This window comes from Seriola dumerili, unplaced genomic scaffold, assembly GCF_002260705.1.
Source record: "Seriola dumerili isolate Sdu_G_001 unplaced genomic scaffold, Sdu_1.0 BDQW01000319.1, whole genome shotgun sequence".
In the NCBI taxonomy this organism is placed as follows: Eukaryota; Metazoa; Chordata; class Actinopteri; order Carangiformes; family Carangidae; genus Seriola; species Seriola dumerili.
In genome coordinates, this window is record NW_019174574.1 from 3,029,393 (window position 1) to 3,044,049 (window position 14,657).

A 14,657-nucleotide genomic window follows, 5' to 3' on the forward strand; every position below is an offset into this window, starting at 1 on the left:
CATCTTTGCTTGATGATTTATAAAACATCATCTGATTTCTGGTTGTACCAGAGTCCAGAAGCCCTGAGACAAAACATATTAACTGATGTGTGCACAAGCTTCATGCTCGTCTTAATATCACACATATACCTCTGAGCACAATAATGAAACTCTATCAGGTCGTATATGAGTAATTCTCCCAGCTTCCACAGCAGAAGATGAGTAACACTATCTATCAGAGTGACTTTGACAGTCGACACCACATCTTGTGGTGACAGTCAGATAAACTGATATCAACTTCACTGACATTCAGGTTTCAGAACGTCATCTTCCTTTATTTATTTATTTTAATCAGTTTCTTTATTTCCGTTCTCTTATCTGTCAACCATGGATCATTTTTTAGTCACTGCATTATTATTTAACTGTGACCTCTGACCTTTGGCCTCCAAGATGGAGGCTCATAAGATTTGGGATTTAGGATACGAAGCCTATTTCATTGATGGAGTCGCTGTAGCTGTAGCCCTGATACACCAAGACAACCACTGTTACTGAGGACTGTTGGGTCTGAATCCAGAAATGAGTCTCGATCAATTTGAAGTTGTCATAGAGTCCAGTTAGGTTTATTTTTAAACATTTTCCAGTGAGTAATCTTATTTTTCATGAGCTACTTGCTCCAAATAGTGGTGGTTCTGATTCAAAATTATTAAACCTATAAGTTTGAAATACGATATGATACAAATACGATAAAAACTAAACGAAAAACTGAGCTTTAACAAAAGCTATAGTGTGCCAGTAAGTTAAAAGGACAACTTTTAGTCACTTCTTAGTTCTGTGTGATCATTTATTTTTTAATGCCAACAAAGCAGAACTGTTGTTCTTTACCTGGGTGTATGTTGATTTTATCAGATGTGAGAATAAATATGATATAAAATAAGATATAAAATAATGATTTAGTATCATCACTGAGCAGCAGCTTGGGAATGACTGGTGGTTAACATGTAGTTGATGAGATGTGATTAAATCACAGTTTCATCATTGGGTTCAGTTGTTTGACAACAGGAGCAGAAGAATATGTAAATGAGAATCTGAAGAGGAGGTTTAGCTTTGTGACAGTGTTTTAACAGTGTTTTAACAGCGTAGTGTGGACATAGTCTCTTCCTGTATGTGTTCAGTTCTACTGTAAAGTGTTGGATCAGTCATCCTTGGTCCACATCAGGTCTTTGAGGTCAGCTTGGTGTGTCAGGGCACTGAGTCTGGATGAGAACCTCAGCCAAGTATTCTCAAACCAGCTGCTACAGTCAAACGACTTCCTTGTCAAGCTCCAGTCAGACAGACATGAACTGACTGCCTTTTGTATGAGGAGCTTCCCGACAACTAGACTGCATCTGGCAACATCTGTAATTACTGCAATATTAAGGTCTGGAGAACATCTACTGTGAATCACCCGAGCCTGGTCTGTCATGAACTGGAACCGCTCAGTAAACAGTTGGGTGACGTTGGTGTGACTCGTTGCCTTCGATGCCCCCAAAACTCCTGAAGAACTTTTTTGAAGTTGGAGTTACTGATACGTATGATCTGTTGCTGTATAGTTTACTCACAGACATCCAGTTTTCTGATGACTGAATTTTTACTAGGAGGGGAAATCCTGAGGGGAAATCAGTGAAGCGCGAAGAGTATTTCTCAATTTGCTTCCCCTACACTTCAAAACTCACTGACATCTGACATCAGACTCCACTTCTATATAGATGACACAAAGCTCTATGTTTCTAACAACAGGTTAACGGACTCCAGAAGTGTTGTCAGGGTTTACATGTTTGCAGTCCTTTTTCCTCCAAACCATTGAAGGAGAAGTTTGACCTTTTTCTCTGTTAGCTTAGCTTAGCATAAATGCTGGAAAAACAAAGTGCTAAGCTGACAAGTTGTGTTTTTAAGGGGGTTATTTCTCTGTTGGGAGCAATAATTTAATAAAATAAAATCTAACTTTAGATTTTGTAAAATTAAATTTTTCTTGATCTGCCAATGACACGGAGACTGTGATACATGTAATCACTATGTCTTGTCTTGACTACAGTTGTTTTCCACCAAATGAGTCTGAGACCCTCTGAAAGATTTGTTCTGGTCTCTCCACAGACGAGGCTCACCACTTAGAAACATTAAAAATATCTTTTTTAAAACAGAACAAAAACAGAACAAAAAATTCAGTATACAGAAAATCCTGTTCTTTCTTTTTAAACCCTTGTATATTTTATGAATATTTGTAAAAACAGAAATCAGGGAGTATAAAATGGTCTGTCTCTCTTTGGGCTACTGGACTTTATATATATTATTATTATTGAATATATCATTATATTATTATTTATTATTATATTAAACAATTTAAAACATTTTTTATGATAAAAAAATAAAAATAATAATAATAAAGTGCTACAATATTATTTTTAATACTATTGTTGTTTAAATCACTCATCATAGGATCAGCCAGACTTCATCCTTGTTGAGCCACTGTTGTGTTTTACCAAATCAAATTATATTATGTCTTATTTGTTTTCCAATCTGAGTCATAGCAGCTGGAGTGTATGACACTGGCAGTCTTCTACGCTTGGAGCATTTGGAGATAACAAACCAGATGACCAGACCCACAATGACAACAGCAACTACGATCACGCAGATAACAAGTCCAAATATCAGATTGTGCAAACACTGAGTCTTAGAGAGACAGATCAAGGAGGTGTTCACTGAAAGGAGAAAAAGACAAGAGGAAACAGGTCATAAACACTGACATTGACTTAGACTCAAATATCTCAATAGCTGTTTGATGATTGTGATGAAATGTGGTTCAGACATTCATGCTCCCAACGGGATGAACAGTAGTAACTTTGCTGATATTCTGACTTTTCCTCTAGTGCCACCATCAGGTCAAAATACTTTGGTTTGTGACCAAACACCTGCAAAACTAATGGGATTTCCCATCAGCCTTAGCTGTACTTTGTGTTTACTAATAAGTATGAAGTGTTAGGATACTAACACGCTAAACTACAATTGTGAACATGGTCAACATTATGAAAGTGCAAATTTTGAGCTAATTCAACAATGCATATTTTCATTTTATGCTACTTTATACTTCTGTCCTACATTTGTTTTTATCTCTGTTACATTTATTTGACAGACGTGATTATTGTTACTAATTACTTATCAGATTAAGATTAGATAAAAAATGATGCAGTGTTTTACTTTAAACTAACCTGTAGCATGTAAAGTGCCTAAAAATTGACAAGTCACAATATCAATAATGCCCAAAAATAATAATAATAAAAAAAATTGTTATCAATAATATAACAAAGGAGTGTCTCTGCATAATGAGTACTTTTACTTTTAAGTACATTTTGAATGCAGGACTTTTAGTTGTACTCATGATGTCCCCAATATTTGATTATTTTATATACCTAGACATATTTTATATTATTAGGAAAACATAAAAATAACATGCAGTAAAGGTTGATATTGATCATGATTGATACTGAACATGTGAACTGTCTCTGACCACAGGCCTTTGTATTTAGACCTGGTACGCAAACACTGATAAGAGGTCAGTCTGCAGATCAGGTTTATTTACACTTAGTCCCACACACCGTTCTTCTTCCCCAGATGCTCACTACAGTTCCACAACAAGGATTAATCTGCCGCTTAAAATAGTCCCCAACAGATGCTTAATGTGTTTCTTCCTGTTTGTCTTTAAAGATTTACATGTCTAACATTGGGTAACAGTAAATACCACTAGAATCATGTTGTACAATGTGGCCACTCGGTAGAGATGTCAATTACACCTGGCTGCATCCAAATGACAATGTGATTGCAAATTCTGGAAGCAAGATCTGAAACCACAGCAGCATGAACACTTCATTAAATCTGAAATGTGTGGTAACTCACCAATGCAAGGGGGAAGATCCTGTTCCAAGTAAAGGCTGCAGTTCACTGTAAAACAGAAACATCATGTCAGGAACAAATAAGTACACATGTTAATGATGAGTAAAACCTATGATGAGACTGTCATTGTTCATCATCATGTCATAGTTTTTATTAAGATTACTTTAAATGAGGCTTTCGTTTGCCAAAACAACAGCGCATATGATTCAGGTTTCCCTCCAAATTTAGCACAGACTTCAAGACTTTGATCTGTCAAAAGAAAAAGCAATTGTTTCCCGCCTTTCCTGTTGTAATGTGAATATGACTAGACTGGTTGATGGAGACAAAACAGCTGGTGGAGCTGATTCTCCAGTCGCTGCCATTAAACCACAGAGTTAGAAGACGATGAGCTTTTCATGATGTTTCAACTTGTTTCCAAATTGAAATTTTGCATACACACAAGTGGATGGAAACACTGACACACATCTAAAACATGACTAAGGGCAATAACCACAACTACCATGTGTAGTTGTGGTTATTCTAAATGGTCACAGGTGAAGGAAGCTGAAAACCACCAGTTTAATTTTAACAATGCATTGTATTTTAAAAGCTTATTGTGTGTTTTTTATTTTACGTTTTTTATGTAAAATCCAAAACTGTAGCAAAAAAGAAAATAGTTCCAACCACTGTCAGATACATGTAATGGAGTAAAATGTACTTAAAGGTTCTGTAATGAGATTCTAAACAATAACACGGCAGCAAACAGATGATATTGATATAGATAGATTGATATGTTGAACTTGTGATCAGACAAATGGAAAAATGAATCAATAAAAGCAAAATGCAACAAATAAGATGCAAATGTTCACTTGTGTCCTTCTCTAATGCAATGGTTTAATGCTGTTTATCAACTACTAACATTCACATGACAGCTGTGGATGAAAATGCGGATCCATTCGCATTTTCTTTTGCTGACTTTCTCAGAATTTGGTTAAACTTTGCACAACATTTGGATGGAAACCTGGCTACTGTAAATTGTATTTTTGTGTCATTGTTATTATTATAAAAGTATTATATATATAGGTGTAAATATTGCAGCTGCTTTAAGTGCAGTACTTGAGTAAATGTAGTTTGTTAAATGGTGTTCTACTCTGCTGAAACACACAATGGTTTGATTTTTAAGTTCAGTATCATAACATCACTGAGTTCCTCAGTCTTTGTAAAGTGCATTCAGAAAGTCCCCAGACCCCTTCACTTTGTTCACATCTTGTGATGCTGCAGCTTTATGCTAAAATCCCCGAATATGCTGGAGCCAGACTCGCTGAGTCATCAGGGGAGAGGCCCTTTTACTAAATATGCAAAAATTTCAAAAATTCAGACTTCACTTTGTCATTGTGGGGTATTGAGTGTAAACTGATGAGGGGGAAATGTGGGAGTTTCAAGAGGGTCTGAATGATCTGTAACTTTGTTTCGCGCGGTTTGGGCAAATTCTCCTAAATGACTTTTATAACCTTTATACTGAAAACAGATAGTTTCCGTTTTGCAACTGGAGGTTTTCATGCAGCACTCACCCTTGCATTGTGTGGTCTCCCTTACCTAAAAATAGAACAATGGAGAAGTTAGTGTTAAAATTAGATTTTCAGTGCAGAACTCAGGTCTGCATGTAAAACTCAGTGCTGGTGTTTTAGTTTGGTGTCAGTTTAATAGTCAGTGACTTTTCTCTTTTTAATTGATAAAATTACTTTTTTTTCATTTAATTAAAAGTGACAAAAGTCAATTTAAAAAATTTGTTTGTTTTGAAGTGGACATGTCCGGACATGTCCGGACATGTCCAGGTGTAAGTGGCAGGAATAAGTGATTACTATAATGAGATGTTGTTACAGTGGTGACCGATGACAAACAGACATTCACCTGGACTCAAGGATGAACTGATTAGACTTTGATGGTCAAGGATCAAATGTCAAGGTCATGGTTCCTAAAAAAACATGATTTTGGCCTTGTGAACGCAATATCCCAGTAACACCTTGAGGGAACTTCTTGAAATTTTGTGCAAATATTAATTTGGACTCGAGGACAGACTGATTAGATTTTGGTGGTCAAAGGTCAAGGTCATGGTGACCTCACAAAAAGCAATTTTGGCCTTGTGAACAAGATATCTCAAGAACACAAAAAGTGTTTTGGCAGAGGCACAAACAACTGTGAAGCAGTAATTCTATGTTTTTTTTATTTATTTGAAGGGAGTTCAACTACTTGTATTTCCACCTCTACTCCCTTCTGCTTTTTTCATCAGGTCAGTATGAAATTTGACTTTTGTGTGAAAGATTGTAAGGGTATGATGTTGGCACTTAGTCTGAAAATGAAGCTCTTGTTTACCCCAGAACAGTCCCTTATGTAGGTCAGGTGCTCCAGGCAGGACTTCAGGACAATGGACTGGTTGGTCAGAGTCTGGACCAGGTTTGGAACATGGTCAGCGTTACGAGCAATCACAGTTTTCTGGAAAATGAAAACAAGATAGACGCCCATCAACAGTCGAGTCAGTTTGTACACGTACAGACCGTCGTGATCAGGTGGGGCTTTCCCCGGATTTTTATCATCACATTTCATCACATTGTTTATTTAAAAAAGAAGAAGAAAGAAGAAGAAAAGAAATAAGTGGAGTTGTCAATGCAGAATATTGTGGAAACCGTCAAACACAGGGAAGTAGATTAAAACATCTAGACTCTCCTTATGACAAAATTTCATCACAACATCTGAATTTGCTGCTCATCAGCAACAACTCAACAGCATTGTCTTAGGAAAGTGAACACACTGTGGAATCCACAGAAAACAAGACTGACAAGCCAAGACTGGTGCTGACTCATCATGCAGCTGTTTTATGCCTCCGGCAAGAGTTAAACTCCCTCCGGCACAGATCTCAGGGTCTTTGAGACACACAAGCCTCTCCACCAAATCATGACCTCGGCATCAGAGCTTATTAAAGATCCTCACTGCAAACACATGTGGGGCTGAGTGTGTGGGACTTACGTTGTGGTCCTCCCAGCAGGTCGTACACCTGGATGAAAGGGGCGGCTCAGTCAGCTGGTACCTGAAGGTGGCATCAGACTGTTGTGTGACGTTGCACTTTAGAGACGATGAAGACTCGGCTGCAGCTGAAGAAAGCTGAAACAGCTGAGCCACAAGAACTGAAAATGAATGACAAAGAACGCAGTCAAGACACTTGAGTAAGACTCATGTCTCTGCATGTAGAACCAGAATCACTTCCTTGTAGTTTCAGGTGACATCCCTGTTTATCTAGAGTCATATAAAATATGAACCATTTGTGTGAAATTTTGTCATAATTGTTGTGTGAAGTCTTGAATAATGGCTAAAAAGTGTCTTGTGGTTAGAATGACCTTTGACCTTTGACCACCAAAGTCTCATCAGGTCGTCCTTTAGTTGCAGTGGACATTTGTGCCAAATGTGAAGTGATTCCTTTGAGGACTTCTCAAGATATTGCGTTGACAAGGCCAAAAATCATGTTTTCTGAGGTCACTGTGAACTTGACCTTTGACCCCCAAAATCTAATCTGTTCATCCTTGAGTCCTAGTGAATGTTTTAGCCAAATTTGAAGAAGTTCCCTCAAGGCGTTACAGAGATATTGTGTCCACTAGAATGGGACGGACGGACGGACAAGTTGAAAACAATATGGCTGCCGCTCTGACTGTCATCACCAGAGGCATAAAAATTAAGTAAAACCAGCATGTAGAGTTTTTATGAACGCACGAAGCAAAGGAGGAAATGATTTAAACCGGAAGGAGGTGAAGCGGCACATCAGTCAGAGTGTATCTGTCATTTACTATAGCGTCTGGTGAAATTAAAGTGCTCCTGCAATATAGTTTTGCATTTCCACTCACTCACAAGACAATAATGCAGGTAAAACTTAACAATCCAGCCTGTGATTTATCTGATTCACACAATTTCATATGAATCAGGTGCCAATAAAATCCCCACTGGTTTCTACTGGTACTTACATGTAGGGATAGTGAAGGAAAATAGGGAAGAAGGAGAATTAAATGATGCTCTAAGTGTTTTTGTAAACCTCCAGGCAGAGCACTACGAAAGCTTCAGGCTGGAGGAGTCAGTTACTAGCTTCTTGTCTCTTTCCTTTCCCTCTGCTGATGACAACACTTTCCTCTGACAAAAACAAAACAATGATGAATCGATGAAATCAAATTTAAATCATGTTATCAGACCTTATCTTTGTGACTGTAGGACGTGAGGACGTTTGCAGACGCCATGATTGCTTCTAACTTTACTGCAGGATTTTATCATTTGTTTATGTGTTAACTTGTTAAAGTGCAGCGGTGCGATGCAGCTGATCTGTGTCTGTGAATCTAAACGTCAGGTGAAAGGAATTTTCCTCAAACACATAGGCGGACATTCCCTGTCGAGGGCGTGTGAAAATCAAAACTGAAAGACTTTCACTTGCTTCTTCCGCTGTCTGTGTGTTGGTAACTCATTTTCTTAACTGACTAAAAGGAGAATGAGCTCAGTCTATTAGAGAATTAGTCTGGTGACACAGTTGAGGACTTGTTAAACTGTGATATATCTGATTCCTCTGTATCAAAGAGCATCACTGTTTCCAGAAACTATTAAAATTCCCCAAACAATCACTATATCACCAAATGTGGATTCATCCGCTGCTAACAATAGTCCAAAGTTCCTCCTGTTTGATAAAAAACTACAGTGAACAGCTGTTTGAGGAAACTAGGCTTTTTAAAAATGAAACTATGTTTGTGAAGTGTTTTTAAAGATTGAGAGACACAGACAGAGGAGAGAGGAGAGGAAGGATGCTGCACACGGATCGATTACTGAACTGTGGGCTAAGACCACAAAGACAACAACCACAAAGAAACTCCAGAAAGAAACATGTCAAAACACTACAGAACCTCCAGAGGACTACAGTACAGTATGCTGTGTCCCTTTCAGTCTGGTTGTCCTGTTCCTCTGTACAGAGCTGGTAGGCATCTTATAATCCATCCATGGCTCTGCACACAAGACACTGTTGACGATAACAAAAAGTCTGATCCCTTAAGTCACTTATACCATCAGGGGCCACATACGTATATAAAACTCTTTGAGGATTTCCTGACCAACACACAAAACCAGAAGTATTCATAAACATGTGCACAAGCCTCGTTTCCACTCCCACAATTAACCATAAATGGATGAAGACGCTCCCTTAATCAATCACATTGTATAAAAAACACTGTCTCCACCACAAGTGATCAGACACAGAGAAGAAAGACGAGACAAGAACAATTTCACTGATTGTGAAACTGGGGTATAAAACGTGCATCAATTTACTTTAGTACAATCACTCTAATGTAAAGTCCTGTTGTACTCTGAACTTCATTTATTCGTCATAATGAGGCTTCAGAGATTTCAACACTGGGATTAGTCAATATTCAAATAGTATCAAACAGTTGACACAATGACTCACAATAAATAACAAGGACATGAATAGTAAAATTGTTATTGCTCTGTAAACTAATGATGATGATGAATAAAGCTCTGTGAAGTTAGTTTTATTTTATTAAATTACAGGTCTCGGCTTATTTGGTTTTTTCACTTCACTGTAACTTGGATCACTTTGGAAAACTGTGTGTTCACATGGTCAAAGGAATGAGTGAGGTGACACATTCTTCGTTTATAAATTCCCATTTCATGGCATACGCATGTTCTTTGTGTGTACGTGTCATTTATGTGTTTGTTAAATGGATTGTGAGACACTTTCATCGTTTTGAAGACTTGCAGACTCTAATAAAGTTTCTGGAGTGACCACAGGTCTGCCGTTTGACTCCACTTTAAAGTTTAGATTTATTGACTTCAGCCCAGCGATGCAATTTCACTGACTTGTGTTTCTAAGAGATTATGTCAGGGCGTGTCGAAATGAAAACAGAAAGCCACTGCTCCTCTTTAAACACACCATGCTGTCAGCGTCGAGTTGACTCTGACGGGACGGTAAAACCTGAGTGCTTTGATATGAATAATGTAATATAAACATGAATGGAAAGAGTCCTCAGCCGCTCACCACTGCTGTGATCTTGGTCTGATTTCCCGCCACTTTTTCACTTTATCACCACCAGTTTGCTGACATGCTGCTGTAGCCAGAGGTGCATGACTGACTGCATTGCATCAGAGTTGCGTCACTTAAGCTCTCACACACACACACACACACACACACACACACACACACACACACACACACACACACACACACACAGTGTGCGTCCACAGTTCAGTGAAAGGACTTCTCATTCATCACTGGCTGAATGTTTCTGTGTTCATCGGTGCACTTTCACAGTTTAGTGTTTGGTGGTGAATTGCGGGAGAAAGTTTACTTCTTTGTCCCCTCCTATCATGATCTGTATCTTACATCTATTCAGAAGGCAGTGAAAGCGCTGCTCCGGTGATTTTACGGCCTTTTTAAACTTTTTTACGCCACAGTTAGGCGATGGACTCCTTTTACACTGCCAGACGGGTTTGCCGTTCTGTTCTGACCGATTTCATCACGACCACAGAGCTCACACACAGACGCAGGAGAAAATGACTGTGCAACACTGGAGAGGAAGTGTGAGCCATATTGAGTTTAAAAGTATGTGTCTCATGTTTGAGTTTGGCTGTAATGGAGCAAGAGTGTCACTAAGTGTTTGTTAACTACCTAAATCACCTCCCTGAGCTGACGAGCGGCCAGATCAGCAGACAAACTATAACAGTGAATGGAGCGGAGCAGAGGAAAAGTATGGCAGTAAATATAAAATATGGGCTGCAGTGTGTCAGTTAATAAATGCTGCAGCAGGTGACCGTGGAGGAGCTGAGGATAGTAAGGCTAATTAGGGATGCTAACTAGTCACCCTTTAAGCTAATGAGAAGTTTCTTTTGATTTTGATCTACAAGTGCCTACACAGAATGGATTCAATAAAAATGCTGGTTACACAGAAAAAAGAGCGGTACTGCTGGTGAGAAGAGAAGCAATGGATAAATGCCAAAAGCTGTAACTTAAGACACAAAAGACAAACACAAATAATCCTATAATGATTCTAAGGTCATTTTATTTGAATCTCTAATTTTAATCTGACTCTGACTGAATGAATACAGTCCGGCATTGCATCTTCATGAACACCATCCTAACAGCACCGCTGCTGAAAAACATTCAAGGGGAAACACTGAACTTGCCCTCTGTGGATTGTCAGTGAGGTTTACATGTGGTCTAACATGACTGACAGTGAGTGTTGGAGAGCAGATGGCTTCATCATCTACTCACTCACTTATCCTGACTGAAAAGATCGTCTATTTTACCAAGAACTAATTCTCAGTTTACCTGCATTGTATTTCATGTGAGAACCCAGTAACATTTCCAGTGTTTTCATTTAGTTACTACACCTTTTATAATTATATATTTGTCCGTCTACGATCTAGTTATCACTGAGTCATGTCACTTTACAACCAAAGGTGAAAAGTAAGACCAGAGATGTCTTTGCTCTGACTGACGACAAGTTGGAAGTGATACTGAACGTAACAGTAGGATGTGGTCATGGAAAACACTGATTGTAACTGATAAGACTCAATCAGGGAGAAAACAAGGCCGTCTGTGTCATCATTTCCAAAACTCCTCACGCTTTCTGTGTGTACTCCTGACGTACACACTGGAGTTTTGGAATGACTAAAACAGATTTTCAGAAATCCTGGTGACGTGGGCGCAGAGCCACAATAACCATCAATATCTGATGAGTCTAATGTAAAGTAAAAAACTTGCACTGCAAAACTGTACACCAAGCCGTATGAACGGTGCTGCATTCACTGCAGGTACATGATCAAATGTGATCTTATAGGTGTCATTATCATCTCACAGTGAGCTGCAGAACAGAGTCCAGGTCCAGATCTAAAACCACTACACTCAGATTTGTCAAATCTGGACGAGATCATCCCAGAAAGGCTCCTTCAAACATTCTGAATGTGATGCTGTTAGAAGTAAGTCAAAAGCATTTTCAACTTTTATTCACGAACAGATATTTTGCTCTATTTGCGCAATTTTGTCGACGTGAATTCATATAAATGGGCTGGACAAAATATATGAACACCTATAAGAATAACCCAATATATTTCAACAGCAACACAAATTACAGCCTCAAAAAAGTCCATTAAAATAAATCCAAACATATCTCAAATACATGACACGTGTCACTGCAATCCTTCTGAATTTGTGGTCCAGTATTTTCTGATTAGGTATTTCACAAAAAGGGTCTATAATTATTATCATTATCATAACACACCAGTGACATGGAAAGCAGGTTGAGGATGATGATGATGATGATGATGATTACATTACTGAATATAATATAGCAATATTAATGAGATAACAAGCACATTTTGAACAGAGCACTAGTATTAGGAACGTAACCAATAGTTGTCGCTGGCCATGGATGGGAAACTGAGAAATATTGCTTTCAATCAAAAGCAGACACAAAAAGCAGGAGCATTAAAAACAGGGTTTACTTTGTCAGCATGCATAACACAGGACACCAACAGGTTAAACAGGTAAAGGGTTAAGGCAGACAGACAGAAAAAAGTTTTTAAAAGAAAAAAAAAGTAGAAGAAAAAGAAGCACAACTGCAGGCAGGTGCGAGGTCAGGTGACTGGCAGGAGCAGGCAGGAACATAATGAGGACAAATGATGAGCAGGAGAAAGAAAGTAGCGTCTGGAAGGATGACAAATGTTAGTGAACAGATAAACAAGATGAATTAAATGATTTTGCAATCAACTGTTGATCATTTTGATAAATTATTGAAGAAAACCTTTTCATAAAAATGGCATCATAGATATAGATCAAATGAAGAACAAGTACACCAATTGCTGCATTGTGGTTCTAACACAGGCCATGGCTTTGGCAGACGTAAGGAAAATTACAGTGGCAGAAGCAGTGAGAGAGATTGACCAGGCGAGTTAGAGGGAAGATGAGGGAACAAAAGTAATTTTTTGAAAGAATGACTTGAAGAGTAAATTAAGCAATTTATAAGTTGGGGAAGATGTTTTGACTGTATTTCAAAAGGTTAACATAACCTTTCTACTTTTGGTCGTAAACTAGAAACTAGACTTCTGCCATGACATTGACAACACAAAAGCCATGTTGTGCTGCAATGGTGTAAATAATATTTTTCTTTATTCACATCTGAATAGAGGTTTCACAAATCTGACAGAATGTTTTAAAGAGTTTATCTTTATCTAGGCCAGATTCCACATGTCTGTGTAGTGTGTAGTGTAGTTTTAGATCTGGACCTGGTCTAATGTGGTCTAGATGCAGAAAAAAACTGTGAAATGTCCCTTTTTTGAGCATTTTCACAAATGGGATAAATGTTAAAGTCAGACAGCGTTAAAGTTTTACCTTAAATGAAACACGCGTTTTTAACAGTAAGAGGTGCAATAAACGGAGGATTGGGCGCTCAGCTGTCTAAGTTAAGTTTCCCTTAACTTTCCCCTTAACTGAATCGGAGGCTAAGTATCACCACCTAAATTCAGCATCTTGTTTGACTCCTACAATACAGACGGCGGAACTTCAAAACACCTGAATGGCTGAAAAAGAGCCCCTGTACGGCACCTGCGGCGTGTGTGAACTTACCGAGCAGCGCGAGCAGGTTCGTCACACAAACTCCTCTGGTCATCTTCATAATGATGAACATGTAGCTACACTATGGTGTAACACGTCGTTAAATATATGTGTCAGTTGATGATGATTAAGATCAAAGAAGCGGCTCAGACAGCTACACACCTGACTGATCGCTTTTACATCCGTTCACTGCTTTTAGGTTTTTTGAGCTGCCTATTTCGTTACGTCATATAAGGACCTCCCTCCAGTCAATGATGAAGGGAAAACAAAAGTGAATCTTATGATGTAGGTAATGTAAATGTCTTTACTAGCATGGTTTACCATGGATGTGGTTTACTAGTCTCTGCTGACAGCAACGGTCAGTGGTTGAGAAAGTACTCACCTCCTTTACTGTAGCAAAAGTACAAGTGTCACAATATAAAAATACTTTCTTACAAGTATAAGTACTGCATTCAAAATCTTAAAGTTTAAAAGGCAAAATTATGATCAGAAAAATGTACTTCAAAAAAGTTCATCATTAAAGTATAACAGTAAAAGTAATTCATATGGTTAAAATAGCACAGTAAAAGTACTTCAGTGACTGATCTCTGATCTGGTCGTGGAACTATTTGTGTTGCCCTTGCCAAATGAATGATAAACAAACAAATCATAATCTTTTGTTGCTTATTTGACTAATATGGCGCTCGTTGAACTGTTGTATAAAAGCTCGAGGTCGTGAGGTTGTCCTCCAGCCTTATACCTATGACTGAATCACAGCCGTGCTGATATTCAGTACAACATCACTCCCTCTCGTGGCATATTGCTTAATTATATTTAGACAGCAGTGTTCTTCTAACCTTGTGCCAACAGTTTGTGTTTGTTCCTTTGTTGCTTCAATATGTTCCAGCACCTTTCAGAAGAACTGGACACTAGTGTGAACCAGACCTTATCACTAACCTCAGCTCTGGACCATCATCAGTTTAGATAAGGTCTGGCTCGCAGATAGTGTCCAGTTTGGGGGATATTATTTTTTCCAGACCTACACCACTGGGCCAGGTCCAGCTCAAAAACCACTGCACTTAGATATGTCAAACTGGGCTTATCCCAGAGAAGTTTCCATTTGTAGGTATGTGGTGTTTCACCCATCCTA

At 38.4% G+C, this 14,657-nt stretch overlaps 1 protein-coding gene across 1 annotated transcript; it reads right to left on the reverse strand.

Moving 5' to 3' along the window:
* Positions 1 to 2,419: 2,419 nt before the first annotated feature.
* On the reverse strand, positions 2,420 to 13,583 carry LOC111231814. Its single transcript, XM_022759051.1, has 6 exons — positions 13,541 to 13,583; positions 6,907 to 7,064; positions 6,256 to 6,375; positions 5,454 to 5,478; positions 3,907 to 3,951; positions 2,420 to 2,714 (listed from the first exon to the last, which is right to left on the reverse strand). The coding sequence occupies exons 1-6, from the start codon at positions 13,581 to 13,583 to the stop codon at positions 2,500 to 2,502; spliced, it is 606 nt and encodes a 201-aa protein (XP_022614772.1). The 3' UTR covers positions 2,420 to 2,499.
* Between the last annotated feature and the right edge of the window lie 1,074 nt (positions 13,584 to 14,657).

Excerpts from the sequence above, each read along its gene's own strand:
- LOC111231814 (XM_022759051.1), bottom strand. The coding sequence starts at position 13,583 with ATGACCAGAGGAGTTTGTGTGACGAACCTGCTCGCGCTGCTCG. Across the intron at positions 7,065-13,540 it reads GAACCTGCTCGCGCTGCTCG|TTCTTGTGGCTCAGCTGTTT; the intron begins GTAAGTTCACAC and ends ATTCATTTTCAG. Across the intron at positions 6,376-6,906 it reads CCTGCTGGGAGGACCACAAC|AAAACTGTGATTGCTCGTAA; the intron begins GTAAGTCCCACA and ends TTCATTTTCCAG.